At 47.2% G+C, this 16,919-nt stretch overlaps 1 protein-coding gene and 1 long non-coding RNA gene across 9 annotated transcripts in view; both read left to right on the top strand.

Annotated features, from left to right (window-relative positions):
- Window positions 1-16,919, top strand: part of FRMD4A (FERM domain containing 4A) — a 355,878-nt gene that overhangs the window by 270,089 nt on the left and 68,870 nt on the right. For all 8 annotated transcript variants that reach the window (XM_035334235.1, XM_035334241.1, XM_035334249.1 and 5 more), the window contains 2 exons: window positions 480-572; window positions 13,629-13,713. In XM_035334235.1, the coding sequence (XP_035190126.1) occupies window positions 480-572; window positions 13,629-13,713 (178 nt within the window). The remainder of the gene's footprint in view (window positions 1-479; window positions 573-13,628; window positions 13,714-16,919) is intronic.
- LOC118171299 lies at window positions 11,246-13,252 on the top strand. Its single transcript, XR_004753148.1, has 2 exons — window positions 11,246-11,761; window positions 11,958-13,252. It is a non-coding gene; the product is annotated as an uncharacterized LOC118171299 (long non-coding RNA).

Raw genomic sequence — 16,919 nt, 5'->3', positions numbered from 1 at the left:
TTTCAGGAGCTCTCTGAAGGAGGAAAAGCAAAGGCTGGGCAAACCTAGAGAGGCTACTGCAAGCATGTGGGTGGTAAATAAACTGTCCGAAGGCTGCAAACAGTCAGGCTTAGCCTCGAGTGAAATATTGCAGACCTTGTGGAAACTCTTAACAATCAGGATTTCTAATGAAAATCTTGACAGACTTTTCACGATACAATTGTTCCAGGGGGTTGCAATAAAAAAGGTGAAGCTCATAACATTTGGGGCTGCCAGCTTGCCCCCTGACAGATTGAACTTTAGCTGCTCGATTCCCAGGCTGAAATGTCGCCAGGCTGATATCGCCCCCGCTCCTCAAACATTTGCTGTGCGTTTTTCAAATAGCACGCAGTGGCCAAGGGCAAACAGCTCGCACTTTGCTTCATCTTTTGTACCACCTTCGACCTCACTGGAGCGAGATGCAAGCGCCGGGCTCACAACTCTCTCTCTTCTCTTGCCAGGGGACACTTGAACTGGCTTCAGCTGGACCGCAGGGTGCTGGAACATGACTTCCCCAAAAAGTCAGGACCGGTTGTTTTGTACTTTTGTGTCAGGTAAGTGCGTGACAGCAAACCCTTCCCGTGAATTATAGCTATTCCCTAGGAGCCAGGCAGCAGGGCTGTCCATTTCTCACACCGCAGAAACCCCTGTGGATGAGCAAACATGTTTATGGAGGTGGTTTGTGAGCCCCTCATCCCTGAAAACTCCTCCAACACAAGTGTAAATTAGTAGTATCCGCACTGACTCCCTTATCTGCACAGAGGGAAACCTGGTACAAGGGGCTGATCGGATGTTATGGCTCGGCTCTCACAGGTTTCCTTTTTCATTTATGGGGTTTGGAGACTCCTGGAAAGCCCAGGCTGGGCAGGGCTGCAGAACGAAGACCTCTTTCTGCCAGGACAAGCAGCCTGAGCCAGCCAGCTGCATGGAGAGCACTCTCTTCCTCGCTGGCCATCCATCCATTTCCCTTGGATTGTGCCCGCACCGTGCTTTATGTCAGGGGCTAAATTAATCCCAGTATAACTTGTATTTACCTTCTGGGCTCAACCACGCCATGGTGCAATGGATTATCTCAACTATCAAATGGTAGCATTTTCTGGCAACTGGTTGGTTTCTGCATGTGCATATTACATATTCATAGTCTGGATCAGACTGGAACGACTTTAATGAAGACTTTACCAGCTTGGGAGAATTTCTCTTCACCTTAGGAATTTTGCAGCAACTGTTAGGAGATGCTAGAAAGCAGTCAGTGCTCTTGTGTACACAGCATCTTTGCCTCCAAGGGAGTTACTTTCTGAGAAGACAAATTTGCTCTTGCAGCTCTAAAACAACCAGAGAGAGGCTGGGGGTTGGGCTGGCATATGTAGGAAATTAAGTCAGGGGGTTGACTTACTTTTAATGCACAGTGCATGTCTAGAGCTAGCCAGTGCAGTGTTACTGTGTCTTGTTCTGTTAGCCTTTCCGCTCCAGTGTTATATTACATCTGACATCACTCTCATTCATTTCATAGTACCCATAAAAAATGAAGACTTACTTTTGAGTTTCTTCCCCTGAGTGCAGCTTTTTTTCCCCGCACGGTGATTGTCATTCATTTAACTTCAATTACAAGGGAGGGTTCTCAAGAGAAGAGCCTCTTTGTTCTGTTACATCCCCATCTTTAGTGGTGGATTTATCTTAGGACAGGTCAAGGCTGCACAGAGCCCCATGACTCCAGAACTGGTCTGCTGCCTGCTACGAGAAGAAGTTGCTCTATTACATTTTGGGTACTTCAAGCCATAAAGATAGATCCAGAGCTGAACATTTCTAGTGTTTAGAATCCAGATCCACCTGTGTTTAGAACCACACAAAACTGTTGGTGCTTTTCTGCATAAATATGAGACTGCTGGGCAAATTCAAACAAATAAAACAAAACAAACAAACAAAAACCACAGGCACTCAATTATCAAGCATCTTACGTAGGGGCAAAATTGAGGAGTCCATGGTGTGGCAGGGATCCCGTGGAAAGCGAGGAAATCTCTGACTGAATAAGTGCAGATTTCAGGAGTGGAGCCAGTGAAAGAGCCACTCATATTCATTTCAAAGACCACTCAACAAGCATAAATATTGCCATCTGTATTGTTTTATGGGAGTTGGCAGCCGAGTGGAGACAAGTCATTCTAGCAGGATCTTAGCCAAGAGACATTTTAGAAGTATGGATCCATTCAACAGTTAGTAAATGAGTGAACTCTCCTGTTCTGGAATCATAATCCATAGGGGAAATCCACAGGGGAAAAGTCAGCATTCGGTGGCTGAAAAGAGAGCGTGTCTAAAAAACGCACCAAGTTTGGACTTACATTCTTATTTTTGATAGTAACGACTGGATTGTCACACATTTTGGAATGGACTGGAAGGCCAGATGCCTCATGAGTTAAGAATGGGCATTAACTTACTGTCATTTTAGTTCCCATGTGGATGTCAGATGCTAGAAAGACACTGAAAAAGCTTCCCAGAATGTAACAAGTTCCCATGTCCATCCCCAAATCTGAGATGAGTTGCTAGCAATTGGAGGAGAAATTGGCTCCAGCCAGCTGGCAGAAGTTGGCAAGACCCCACATATCTCACCCATCTGGCTCGGGAACAAACGCAAGGGCTGAAGGAAAGGTTGTGAAGAGACCTACCCATAGGCAGGGCTGTATTTTGATAGTCTAGGGGTGCACGGGGGCTTCCAGAGCCACCCATATCCATAAACATAATGCCCCTTTTCCCCTGCCACCTTGAGTGGAAAGCAGAGATAACTAATGCTGTTCCTGAAATAGTTACAAATGTGCTAATTTTTAAGGAAATGGGTGCCCACTGTATCGTTGGTAAAGGGCTGCCTGTGTTTGCGGGTACATTTCTTGCAGTATGCCTCTCAAGAATTGCATCAGAAAAAGCTTGGGTTGGTGCTGGAGATCCCAGCTGGCAGGGGTAGTAACACAAGTAACTGGATGTGCCAGATGTTCAATACTGAGAAGTCTGCTTACTGTACCAGTACTTAGTAATCATGTGGATCTTCTCCTCTCCTCTAAGTAAACGTACAAATCAGCCACACTGGCTAACAACTGAAGACGTGAAGCTTGAGGCAAGAACAGCAAACGGTAGTTTGCAAAGAGGGGAACCTGTGGAGGAACCATCTTCACCTTTTATGTGACTATCGAAGTGTTTTTACCCTTAACTTGCCTGAGGCACCGTTGATGGGCAACATGCCCACCAGAGATGCTGCAGCTTTTAGATTGCTCTAAATATACATTTACATTTAAGGAAGCATGCGTTTTTAAGTAAAGGTTTCTTGGAAGAACGATGCTGCAAATAGGAAGTTTCACAAGCTTTACAGCGTGAATTTCTCCTGCCTTATTTAAATCTCTGCAGCACCACGGAAGCTTTGTCTTTTGTCCTACATTTCCTCAGGGTTTCACGTTGCTGAGCACTGAGTCCCATGCCGTTACTCTCTTCTGTAATCAAGGACCAAAAATCAAAGAAGGAGGATTTTAGAGGGATGTCCTTAGCATTAGTTCAGAAGGAATGGTTACTGCCCCTGGACACTTGCAGAACGAACTGTAGCCTCTGTCTTTAGGTTGTCACCTCTGGAGCTTTCCACTGAGAACAACATAGGTATCTAGGAAGAGATCAGAATTGCTTGGGCAGCTGTGAACTGCCCCGTGGCAATTCTTGTGCATTATTTTATGAGACTCTTTGCCAACATCCACTTACATAGCACTAAAGCCATGCACGACAGTAAGAGGGAGCATCCCGTGTCTTGCAGGGGAGGTGGGACATCTGGCAGCGGGATGGGAGCGATGTTAGTTCTCATCTTTGAAGTCGCTTCTTGGGTGGCTTCCTAAAGCACTGGTCACTCAGCTGTGGGTGAAACTCACTCCCTGCCTCCAAGGGTTTACAGCGCAGATAAACCAAGCCAGATGAGAGTGACGGCTGAAGTCCAGGAGAAGTGAAGGACAGAGGGGAAGGAAGGAAGGATTGCTTGGCTGTTTTTACAGAGGTGTTTTGAGACCAGAAGAGAGACAGTGAAGCTGTACCTCACAACACGAGCTGCACAGCGAAAGGCTGGAACCCAAGGAAAGTGTGGAGAGCAAGGCAGTGAGGAGGTCAGAGGAAAAAAGAGCTGGCAGGGGTTTGGATAAATGCCATTCTGCTTTCAGCAGGGAAGGGAGCATTCTGCTCTCATTCACATAGGCAGGAAAAAAAAAAGGCAAAGTCACTCCCTTTGTGTAAATCCCTGAAGTGAGAGAGGACCAGAGCACAGACAGGCTGTTTGTTCATGGAAAGCAAAGCTGGCCCAGCTTTGCAGTGAATTCTCATCCTCAAACAATGGCCTTGTGAGATTAGCAATCCTTAGCTAGGGAACCACCAGCATGAGCCTGATCTCTTTATCTTCTGGGTGTTTGTCATGCTGTTAATTTATATGAACAAGCTCAGCAAATAACATTCACTTCACTGGTGGATCTTCTCCCAGGAATGAGCATACCCGTTCTCAGGGCAGCTCCACCAGTCAAACAGTGACAGCACACTGCAGAAGTCGTCACGCTGAATCAGAGCATCTCTCACGTGGAAAGGCTTTTCTTACAGAAAGGCACTGAAAAAAAAATTGAAATAAATCCTCAATACTCAAATACACTGTGGGGCAGGGTTTGTCTCTATGGTCCTGCGGCATTCCCCCAGAGGAATGCCTGTGTCCAGCAAGGTCTGGCACTTGTTCATATGCACCGGCTGGGCTGAAGTCAGCAGGAGAGCTCAGGGCTCAATACTGAGGCCAGACCCTCTGCCAGGTTACTGCAGTTACTACAGCACTGAAACACAGGGTGCAAAGCTCATGTGTGTCATTGCTGCCAACGTGAAGGAACGCAGCTGGGTGCGCACCAGTTGTGACCCTGGTCTCAGCCAGGTGGGACAGACGTCTGAGATGGGACTCATCACACCAAACCTGAGATGTTTTCCACATAGATAGCTCTGTGTCGGGGCTAATTACCACAGCCTCTCCGTGCAATCACTGGGAAGAAACAGGCACTTTGTAGGAACAATTCATCTGACCTGATTCGCGATGACTACTTTGGAATTCAGAAAGTTGCAGTCTAAAATAGCAACCTCCTTCCTCTGTTCTCAGACCCCTGCTCAGATGTAGGACATACACTGTAGCTTCTTCTTTTCACCTGATAACTTGCTGCAGTTTCACCTTTCATCCCCTCTGTGTGCATCAACTGCAGCCTATAAATTTGGATTATTTCAAAGCCAGTTGGCCCAGCCAGGGCTGAGAAGACGTTTCCTGTAGATCCGTGTAGATACTGAGCTTTGCCTGGCTACCTGAATAGAATTGGACCAGATTTCAGCTGCTAATGAGGCCTTAGGTTATTTTAGTTCTTCACACTCCTTTATACCCATTTTTTAAAACAGTATTCCATTAGAAAAGAAAAATAAAAGGAGTTCTAGATCACTTGGAAACAACCAACCCTGGAAGGAAGGAAGAAGGTGGCTGCTAGTACCAATTGTTCGTGGGGATAGACAGCCCTGACAACTTGCTGCAGAAATACATTGCTGCCTCCCCAACTGGCCAGAGGACACAAACAGGGTGTCGTTCCACAGCATGCCACCTACAGTTTGCCCAAGCCACTCACACGATGATCCCAGTATGCCATGGTTGTGTGTGCCATTCACTTCCAGTCAGCTTCACCTGTCTCCAAGAAATTAGATTAGGGGGTGGTGATGACAGCAGCCTGCTGGGGCAGGAAGAGACGAACAGAACCACATTAAATTAACCAGAGCAATTTATTTGTCTTGCACATAAAAGGGGCTGTGCTTCTCCATCCATGGTCTTCCCCTCCAGAGAGGGGTTTGTGGCACTCCAGCACCTTGCTCCTCTGCAAGGAGGGCAGCGCTGGACCCCACTTTGCCATGGGACTTCATCATCCCAGGAGAGTTCAGAGAACTGCCCTGAGATGTTCGGCACCTTGGGGTGCTCCGTCTTCATCCCTGTGGCTGGCTCTCACCTCTTTGAGCTCTGTCCTCTGAGCAGTTTCCCCGACCTGCTCTCTACCAGCACAGAGACGGTAACTCCAAGCTCACGGGCAGTTTATGGTACATATGAGAGGAGACAAAGAGCCATCTCCCACTCACTTGCATTTCTCCAGCTCCACACTCTGCTGGGATACTGTAAAAACAACAGCAAAAATCTGAACATTCAATCTGTGTAACCAACCCAGCCCAACCAGGCTGCTTTCGGGGCTTCCCATGAGCTGCTCTGTGTAAAATCCCTGGCGAAGCAGTGCCAGAACCCAGATCTCTTTGTGCAGCACTCATCGGGCTGGTCGGTGTGCACCAGCTGTGTGCAAGAAAAGGGGGGAGAGCTCAAAAGCCGGCAACCCTGCGACCCCCCTCCTCCCAGCCAGACGTAGCATATAAATACAGCCGCTCAGCCCTTGTTTGTGCTGGAAGACAAGGCTCCCCGCAGACAATTTATTGCCGCCTCCTCGGGGTGGCCCCCTGCTCTGTTCACCAGGAGGAAGGTGTAATAAATCGCCCGCGGGGAGGCTGAGCTCCTCGGAGTCTCTTTAGAGATATGAGAAACTTCTGTCCAGCCGGAAGATTTACTCGTGTGAAAACTGACCTTTGCTTGAGGAAGGGAACTAATGGGGCTCTGCTACTTAGCGCACAGCTCTGAGCTAAGCCATCCATTACGCACACATCTTAATAGCAGTCTGGCTCCCAGGTCCCATAACATTATTCCCGTTTTCTGCTTAACTGGGAATATATTTGTATAAGTGGGCTGTGTTTAGAAATGGGGCGAAGTTGTTTTTCCTCTGCACTCAGCCACCTGAGGGGGAAGAAAATCAGCATTCTAAAAACGTGTTGGTCTGAGCCACGTTTTGAATGTGTTGATGCTGGCAGCATTGTCTTGTCTAATTTTGGGAAGCGTTTAGACGGCGTGATGGGTACTACACAAAAATGATGGATGCTGTCAGTGTAAGATTTGTACCTAATTTGGATCAAGGAGCAATAGCTACGGCAATGCCCACACACAGATTCTCCAACTGGGTCAAAGCCGTGCAGGCATCGCTTCCATTTTCATTGCAATGTGTGCGTTTATTCTTTACACCAGTGGGTGTGATCTGCTGTCACCAGCGAAGCAAGCAGAGAGGTCTGCGACGAGGGGTCCCATCGCGGTGGCATTGAATAAAGTGCTGGAGGGGTAGGTGCAGTAGGAAAACTCTGTGCCAGCTTTCACAGCCAAATCATGCCTTCGTGGGCTGCTGACAAGCCAGTGGGATGGCTGGAGGGAATGCTAGTCCCAAAATGGTTCAAGAGCCTGAGACGAAAGAGCCCGAGAAGAAAGAAGCCCCCCGAATACTGGTGGATGGTGTTATGCATGACAGTGCACCCAGAGAGGTACCTCTAATAGTCAAGGTGTCATTCCTGGATCATGGAGCACTCAAAGAGCTGGGCTTGAGCTCAGGAGAGTGGGGAAATCCCTGGTGGCTGAGGGAGAGGAGGGGGAAAAAGCAGGGTTTGGGTTTGGTCACTGGGGTTTGGTCACTACTCTCACCTCACACTTGGGACCGAGAACCACATCCAAGAGGAGCTGCAACAGCCTTTTTGTGCAGAGCTGTGCTTCCCTGGCAAACTAAACTCCTCAGGACATTTCAGGGTGAAGCCGTCTGCAAAATATATTCAGCTGGCTGCTTCTTTTATGGTCTTGTCAGGACTTTCCTTCTCTGTGTTGATGCTGCAGCACGTAGTGGTTTCCAGAGGTTCCCAGGATGTGTAGCCTGGAAAACAGCTGGAGCCCGATGTATTCCAAGGCAGATCACTTGGGTTTTTGTACCTGGGGAAGGTGAAGCACAGGAATGAGCAAATATCTCATGGTTTTCCAGGAGTCCAGTGGGCTACCCTCTTAAAGATGCTGAGAAAAGTGGATGGGCAGAGGGAAAAGATGCAAGCAGCTTCGTAGTACAGCACAGCCAGTGTGGAGGAGAGAGGGAACAGACCCAAGTTTAACAGCATCCACAGCTTTGTTAGCTGGAATTCCCCATCTTTCTGGAATCGAGTTCACCTCCAGGGTTTGTGGCTTCCATGCAACGAGGCAGGAGTCAACACAGGTCTCTCTTGCTGCATCCCATCCTCTGCACTCCGATTGCTGGTGCTGGGCAAGGGGGACCGCAGCGTGGCACAAGCACAGGGGACAGAGCAAGGTACCAGAACCAAAATTAATGCAGAGGGGATGTAAATGGCGCTTTTTGATGTCTCCAATTTTCATTCCTGGCTGATGACTTAACAGGCCAGCTATTTAACCACTGTCTGCTTTAGGTGTCAGCACATAAAGTATGCACCTATAGCTATTAGCAAAGAGGGCTGGAACATAAAAGGAGCTCTGCAGCCTGAGCTGCTCCGAATACTCATTTAGCATGAGACACTGGACATAATGGCATCTGCAGTTAAGTCCATTACACCGACGCATGTGATTTTTCTTTTCCTGGTTAGCAAATGGCCTCATATTTTTCAAATTATCCTCCGAGGTTTTAAATGACATAGTGAGGGATAATGAGCCAGACCCTGGGATGGATGAGGCAGAAAAGGGGTCTTCTCCTTTAGCCATCGCTTTGTAATCATGCAGTAAGAGACAGCCCACTGAGAGCCACGGGGCTCTGCTGGCAGCTCTGTCCTGCATCCTAACCAGAATGGGCTCAGCCAGCTGGGAAGGGCCGTGGAATGTACATTTCTATCATTTCTCTTGGGTCCTCCTGCATTTCCCACCTAGGGCAGGAGGAAGCCCTGGAGAAGGTGACAATGCAACAACACCAAAATCCTTTTGCTTCGTTTTGACATGTTCCGTGAAAACTGGCTTTACCCTTTATTTTCCTTTTTCATGAAAATAGATATATATATATATATATATTTAGCAGGGGAAAGAAGAGCTGCTTGGGATTCTTATTCTGTTTTATTTATTTTTTCCTATTCATAAGAGGCCCAAGAGAGGTATTTTGTCTCCCTGCACAGATACAGTATCACAGAGCTGGGAGGAAAGGAACCCTCTTGCCAATGCTGTGTGCCCAGCTCCTGCCCCTTCACAAAGGCAGGAACGCCCCCACAAATCACTCCCACACCGTTATCAGTCACGGTCACCTTGACCAGCAGCTTCAGTGCCATCCTCAGCCTCCCCATCGCTGCCTGGCACTGCTCACCTCCCTCTGGGTGCACAGAGGCATGCCTCTCACCCAGCTGCCTCCCATGCCTCTGGGGCCACCCTCAGCCTTCTTCTGAGGGTGAGGCTTGAGAGGACAGTAACGAGAGTGCTGTGCTGTGTCCTTGCCTGGTCTGGGGTCTCTGTCCTTGGTCAAGGCTCCAGTTTTGATGTCATTTTTCCTGGCAGGGGTACTCCCTTGAGAAGATGCTGTTCCTCAGTCTAACAGTGTTGAAACCTTTCTGAGCTCTTCCAAAGCCAGTTCAATATGTTCTCTGAATTTCCTTGTGAGAAAACACCAGAGCAGCAGAATGGGCATTTTAAGGTGTTTCTTTCTGGTGAAAAAAAGAAAGAAAGAAAAAAAAAAAGTTTTGTTGTTGAATAAAAGCCTTTTACACCAGCTGTCACCAGAGTCAAACATCAAACTTCACAGGAACTAGGATGATTTTGCTGCCCCAGGGCAGATCTACGTGAGATAGATAAGACATCCATTTGCTGTGGTCATGCTTTGAAATGTCATTGTGTTTAAGGCCACGGTGAAATACTGTTATCTTTTGGCATGTTCTACTCGGAAATAAATACACTGGCTCGTGATCTCAGATCTTACAACTGTACATTCGCAGCTGGGAATTACACTGCCCAGAGCCTGGTCCCTGCGAGGTGATAGATGGCCAAGTTCTGGCTGATGAGATGTGTCCAGGGCTGTGTGTTAGGGGCAGTGCTAAACAGTTTTTGACTGTTTCTTTTGCTGTGTGGAAATAGGAAGCACTGGTCAAGTCAGCTCTGCTGCTAAAGCAAGAGAGCATCACATGTGTCTTGCTTCAACAGTGAGTCAAGGCTTGGGCATTTCTCTCTGCTGCAAGTCGAAGGTGAGCTTCTGTGTAGTGCAAGAGGGAAATTACAGCAATACCAAGTTCCCATCACCCAAGGATCAGGAGTTTCCACAATTGCTTCTCACAGGCACTGCTGCATAAATGCCTGTTCTTGGCTGGCTGCGATGGGAATCTCCATTCATCGCAGAATGAGGGAGCTTGAGCTGTCTCAGAGCGAGTTGCCAGTTAACCAACACTTAATGCAGAGCAATCTGACCAGCACAAGGCACGTCCTCACAGCTGAAACACATAGATGTCTCTGATGCTGCAGCTTCTGAAGTCTTCCAAGATGCTTTCTGCAGTCCTCATTATTATCTTCCTGCCGCTGGGAGGGAGCAGTGCAGATAGGCACCTTGTGTTCATTACCCAGCGTAATATTCCCTGGTCCATTTAATTAATGGTTAGAAAATATATTTGATGAATTACAAATTACTGGGGCCACGGGAAGGGGGGGGAGGAAGATGAGGGGAAACTCGGAAATAGATTAAGTTTGGCTGATCTCCCTTCTTTGCATTTGAAACCTTTGCAAAACTGATTTCTCAGGTTTTAAAACACACATAATGTTGTGGCGTTTTAACCCTTCTTGAAGGCACCTAATTTCTCACAGCAACAGTTGCTGGCCATCAGGGAACTTCTCGTAGGAGCTGTCTGAGGCAAAGCTGTTGGTTGTATTCTAGGAGCCGCAGGTAGCAGAGTTAAGGCGTCAGACACACGGTACTGTCTGCATCTCTGGCCAGCCCGTCCATTATTTCCTGGAGATATCAGCTTCATAGCACATGGAGGAATGCTGCTCCCTAGGGAGTCCTCGACAGAAATCCAATAGCTGCCCCTACGTGCAATAGGAACGGGCTTATAATCTTAATAGGCCAAACAGACACGGGGGGGTCAAAGGAGGGAGGAGTATTTTTTTAAACAGGGCACAACAGTCCCAAACAGCTACATGATTTGGTGAAGGTCACGAAGGAAACCTGTGTCAGAGTCAGGAATTTAACCCAGATCTCTTGCTTGGTTCATTGCCTTAGCAGCTGGATCTTTCTTCCTGCTTCCTTAGGTGCTGACATGGGTCATTTTAAACCCGGTTTCCTTCGCTGTATTTGGAAAAGGTGGTAACAGGAGGAGGTCTGACAGATTCACAGTCAGTGAGAAAAAAACAGGTCTTTCAGGCTGTGAATTCAAGGGAGTCTGCTCCAGTTCGGGTTTTCTGAGCTTGCCACACAGCAAATCCCATAAGAGGTCCCTCTGTAAATCTGTTTTCTTTTAAGTAGCACCAATTTCCTGGTGCACATGCTTTGTATTTGCCTGGGTGCCTGTGTGAGAGCCAGTAGCTCCCCTGCACACTCTCCACCCCAGAGCTCACTTGAGAATTGTGTTTTCTTGTTGAAGATGAAGTATCATGTGCAGGCTCTGTGCTCGGAGAGACTCAATTTTGTACAGAAAATGATCTGGGCATGTGTCTATATGGAAAGCCTTGGGAAAAATCCGTGCAGCATAAAGAAAATGCAATATTGCCCTCTAGTGATGATGAGGACGGTCTCATTTGATCCGCTGATGAAACAAAAAAGTATGTTTCTGCTAACCTTCACTGGGATTTGAAAATAGAGTTTTGTTCCCTCTTTTTTCTGACCCTGGAATTAAAGATCTGACCATCACAACTTGGAGAGAACTGGTAGTGCTGATAAGCAGAGGAGGTTCTTCATGAATCATAGTAGGTGTAAAATTCTCATTTTTCTCCCTGAATTCAGCAGATGGAAAGCCAGATGAGCAGACCTAGCAAGAAGGTGCCTTTTTAATGCAGCAGCTTTGTTGCATTTCTGAAGCCAAGTATATTTTTATTTGCCCAAAAAAAAAAAAAAAAAGAAAAGTTTCAAGGACAGGAGGTGAAACCCGGTGGAAACCAAAATAAATAAATAAATAAAATAAAGTTGAATTTCTGTGCTTGATGATCCCTATGTTCAAATGTTTTCTTTCTTATTTTCCTTTTTTAAAAATTTCTCATTTGAACTGTTCTGGAGGGGGAGGAGGATGGGCAGGAGCACCTCAGCAGACAAACATAAAGAGCTCAAAATATTTCATTCGAGTATGTAGTTGGTTGAACTTGCCAGGAAATAAACTGTTTTGAAGGGTCTTCAGAAGACACCTAGGAGCACTACAGAGCTTTGACCTTTAGCCCTGAGAAGGTTACATTTAAGGCCCTCAATTCTGCAAACAGCTGAACACAGACAATCCCTTTAATGCTTGTGTGAAGCCCCAAGAGTTTCAGCAGGTCTCATAGCTTCACTCCCAGACAGTGGGGTCACGGAGTAAGATTTCTCTGTAACTGGACTCTGCATCTCTACCCAGATTTCTAAGGTATCTCTTTGTTGTTGTTTTTTTAAGTTCCTAATACAGACAGCATTTCCCTGGCACCTTCCCTATTCTAATTGGCTCTGACAATGCACGATGGTACTGGAATTTATGTAAGAAACATTGCTGCCACTGTACTGAAACTTAAAGATCACTCTGAAACAGAGTGGGCAGATAGATGTTTGTTTTTTCCTCACTTGAAACAATAACTAAATGCAAAATTCACCTTAATCACTACCTGAATAGGGTTTCTCTCTTACTACGGGAATCCTAAAAACATATAACATACTCATATGTAATGGCTTGTTATTAAATTTGATGATATATCCTGCACTTTTTTTTATCCTGGGATTTTTACCCCAAAAGATCACAAAGCAGAATTAAGGGCTGGAGTCTATTCAAGCTGGTGGCAAAACTCAGAGTTCACTGCCAAAGGATCTTTCATACATACAATAAACTTTCAATGTAATTGCAAATATTTGGGGTGATCAGTCAATGCAATAGAGTGTGTTTTATGGACACAGAGGGTTTGGATTGGGCAGCTTTTTACTGAGTTCTGAGAATTTATCTCACTCCACTAAAAGAGTAGATTATTGTCATCCCCAGCACCACTACCCATGGTACTGTTAAATTGTGCGAGGTCCTTAACTACTGCTGGTTAATTACTCTGTAATTATAGATGTTGCATGCTACCCACGAAAAATATATAAAAAGGCATTAAAAATGTGCTGTATGAAGAGCTGAAGTCAACAAAGAGGAAACACAGAAGTGCATTTCTGGCAGTGAACATTTTATGCATGGCAGATCGACAGCACAAAAATGGATAGGTTGAGTAAAGGGGCAAAGAAAAAGTGCCAAAATGTGATGGAGAATGAAGGGGAGCTTGTAAACAAACTGAATAAAGAATTATTTAAAGTATAAAAAATAAAACAAAGAGCTACTTAGAAACAAAATAAACCACTTGATGATTCAGTTGCTTCAGTATGCCTGGGGTGGTGTTGAGTGCTCATGTCCTATAGCACGCACGAGCCTCTTTCATCAACAAATGTCTCTGTCACAAACAAAGAAACTTCATTTTCAGTATACACATCCCTACTCCACCGACCACATATTTTCATGTGATTACTACATTTTCATGTTCTGCCCTAGTTCACCCATGTGTCTCACCTCTCTTGCTTTTCTCCTTTCAGGTTCTACATTGAAAGCATCTCCTATCTGAAGGACAATGCCACCATCGAGCTGTTTTTCTTGAACGCCAAGTCCTGCATCTACAAGGTAAGGACTGTGGGCGCTCAGGATGGCACTAGGGTGGTCTGAGACACCTGTGTCTGCATCCCCTGCCCTAATCTGCATTGACTGCAGAAGTAAATTAAAATACTTCCGTGTCTACTGGAAATAATGAGAAGGTGAGTTGTCTGGCTGGTACCACTGCTCCCTGCAAATGGCAGGATGATATGTTTAGGGAAAGGCCTTGGGAGCAGCAGCAGCAAGGGGTATAAGCAAACCAGGGCTGAATTTTGCCTGGGAATGAGAAATGTGAAGCACTGAAAGAGCAGTTGGCATTGTGTTGCCCCCAGACCTCCGTCCCTGAGTTATGAATCCCATTGAAAGCTGCATGCTTGGGTTTCATCTCTGGACTTTGAGATTCTGAGGTAAACCCCCTCTCCAAATAGCTCTTGTAGTTGACAGGAGGAAACCTCCAGCTGTTAAAATGAGCAAGCGGTTGGTATTTAGAAGGAAAAATCTTGATTTTGTGCTCAAAAAGCGTCGTTCGCGCTTCCCGCCCGAAGAGGGCGGCAGCGGCTGCGCGGGCTGCGGGCGGGCGCCATCTTCTGGGCTGGGGACGGGGGAGAGGGCGGGAGTGCGCCTGGGGGTGAATCGGAGCTCTGTGTAAATAAACGTGTTTGTGAGACTGTGTGTGTAAGGAAAGTGTGGGTTTAGGTGTGTGTGCGGGGGGGTGAGCACCTGAGGGATGCTTACCATGTGTGACACAGTGCGTGTGTGTGACAGGAACTTTGTGAGATGTTGTGTCTGCAGGATGGTGAGTGTGGGAGTGTGAGGGATGTGTATGGGTCTGTGGAAGTGTGACTTGTGAGGGAGGTCTATGAGTGTGTCAGTGTGACTGGGAGTTTGTTGGTTGGGAGAGTGAGCATGTGAGTGTGTTTGTGAGTGAACGTGGGGCGGTGCCTGTGTATGGAAGACCATGTTGTACAGGAGCAAGCCAGCACGGAGAGATGTTTTTTGTGCCAAAAATAGTCCTGGCGAAAACACCAGCCTGTTGTCACCTACCCTTTGCGAGGCTGTGTGCTGGAGATAAGGGTTCCTGGCACAGCCTTCCTCCACCACCCCGCAGCAGCAGCGTTGGCTTCTGTGCCACAAACCAAACATGCAGGTCCAAAAGGAAGGGTCCAAAAAATAACCAGGTCCAAGAGCTGCTGCAGCAGAGGCTTGGCTGCATATGGCTCTGCATATGGGAGAGATTTTGCGGCAGCTAGGATTCCCTGGCAGGATCCCTCATGCCTCTCCCTGTGCTGGTAGGGGCCGTTCCTCATAACTCACCTCTGTCTGTCAGGAGGAATCAGCAGGAGGAGACATCTCTAGTCACAGAGTGATTGTGCCACTGTCCCACGACCCTGAACATGTTTGTGACCTGCTAAGTGAACTGCTTACACCAAATCTGAGGCCTCACTTCCTGATACCTGCATAGCCTAAAACGCAGGGACTAAATCTTCACATCCTAAAATGCAGGGTAAGATGCAGGAAGCCAGAAAATACCTTTTTTTTTTTTTTTTTTTTTTCCAGCACCAGGGAAGGGACAGAGTTGCTGAGCTGAGCTTCGTAGCGCTCTGCTCTCCGTCAAAGCTGCAATTAGATGTGCTTAGTCAGCCCTCTCCAGCGACAAGCCCAGTGAGCATCACATTTTGGTTCCCGGGGAAAGTTCCTTTTTGGAGTGGTGCCAGGAAAAGCTTACGCTGTTGTTCTTTTTTTGGAGAAAGCTTAATAAGAAGACGAAAAAAAAAAAAAAAAAAAAAAAAAAAAAAAGAAAAAAGTGCCTACAGATCTAGGTTGGTCTATTTTAGTCTGACCTCTCCCAAAACCATTACTTTGCACATTCAAACTGACTGTCATCTCTATCCAAAAATAGTCTTGCTGGATTCCCAGTCTCCCACGCGAGTCCTTCCCCGTCTGACTTCCAGACACACTAAGGCATGCTGTGTTATTTTTTAATAACTGGCGCTGAATTTGAAAGTTGGTTACAAGGTCTCTGCTCAGATGCAGAGTGAACATCCAGCCAGCATGGAGGGATCCAACAGGTATAGAAAGGGGGATGCAGTGCTTGCCATCCCTACAACTAGCAGGTCTCGCAAGTGCCTTCCTTGTAGCACAAAAAGGTTCCTTGATGGACTTCTCACAGATGGCTTCATCCCAGGTTCCCCTGCTACCAGGAAGGGCCGTACTGTGTATGGGATGTGTAGTAACACTGTACATCAAGCCTCCCCCCCATTGATTCTCCAGGCACACACCATCAGATATAGGACTGCTCATGTTGGGAGAGAATAAAGCTGTGGCCTGTTCAGTGTGGGTCAGCTAGTCCCTTGAGCTGCCAGCTGGCTCTGTGTTGAGTACTGTACTGCTCCTGTGGGTCCTGCAACTGACCCAAACCCTTGCACAGGGCCAGCACAGCCAAAGTTGCACAGAAAAGCCAAGCCACATTTGTACTACCAAACAGGCAGGGCTTGGCATTGGACGCTGTCCCTCTACCAGTCATGGTTTTTAATTAAAAACACTCTCTGGTATGGGTGCCAACTAACCCTGACCCGGGCATTGCTGGGGCACTGTCCAGGCACGAGCACCTGTACCTGAGAGGCAATGTACTTGAGCTAACTCTGTGTGAGACTGGGGGAGGGAAGAAAAGTGTTTAGTCATGAGCTTTACTGTGCCGTGTACCCTTAGGGCCAGAGAATGGGCCCTGGCCCACTCTACCTACTAGTACAGACTTGCCACAACATCGACATGTGGTTGTAGGGGCTGGTTCATCCCCGCCATGCCCAGTGCATCAAGGAGAGTGGAAGACCAAGCACTCCGGTTCTCTGCATCACCCTTGCTGTGGGACATGCCCGAATGCCCCAGCCTGGCCCCGTCTGTGTCTGTATCATGCACCGGCTGCTTCCCTTGGCACAGGCACACGGTAGTGCAGGTGCCTGTGTGAATCACGGTTTAGCCAAGGTGTGTTAATCGCCTGTAGCGGAGCTGGGCTTCACTCCCCAGGGAGTCATCATGCAGGAGGTGAGGGAAGTGCTTATTTTAAAAAGCTGGCACCGGTGGAAGCCAAGGACACCTGGATCTTATCCTCTGTTTTGTTCTCTTTGTTTTTGATTTTGCCAGAGACGAACCAACGCGATTGTGGCTTGTAAATGAGGTGCGGCCCTGACTTGGCTGGAGCACGGATCACAGCCGTGATCTATATTTAGATAACTCAC

This window comes from Oxyura jamaicensis, chromosome 1, assembly GCF_011077185.1.
Source record: "Oxyura jamaicensis isolate SHBP4307 breed ruddy duck chromosome 1, BPBGC_Ojam_1.0, whole genome shotgun sequence".
NCBI classification, from domain to species: domain Eukaryota; kingdom Metazoa; phylum Chordata; class Aves; order Anseriformes; family Anatidae; genus Oxyura; species Oxyura jamaicensis.
This window is presented reverse-complemented; position numbering and strand designations above follow the sequence as displayed.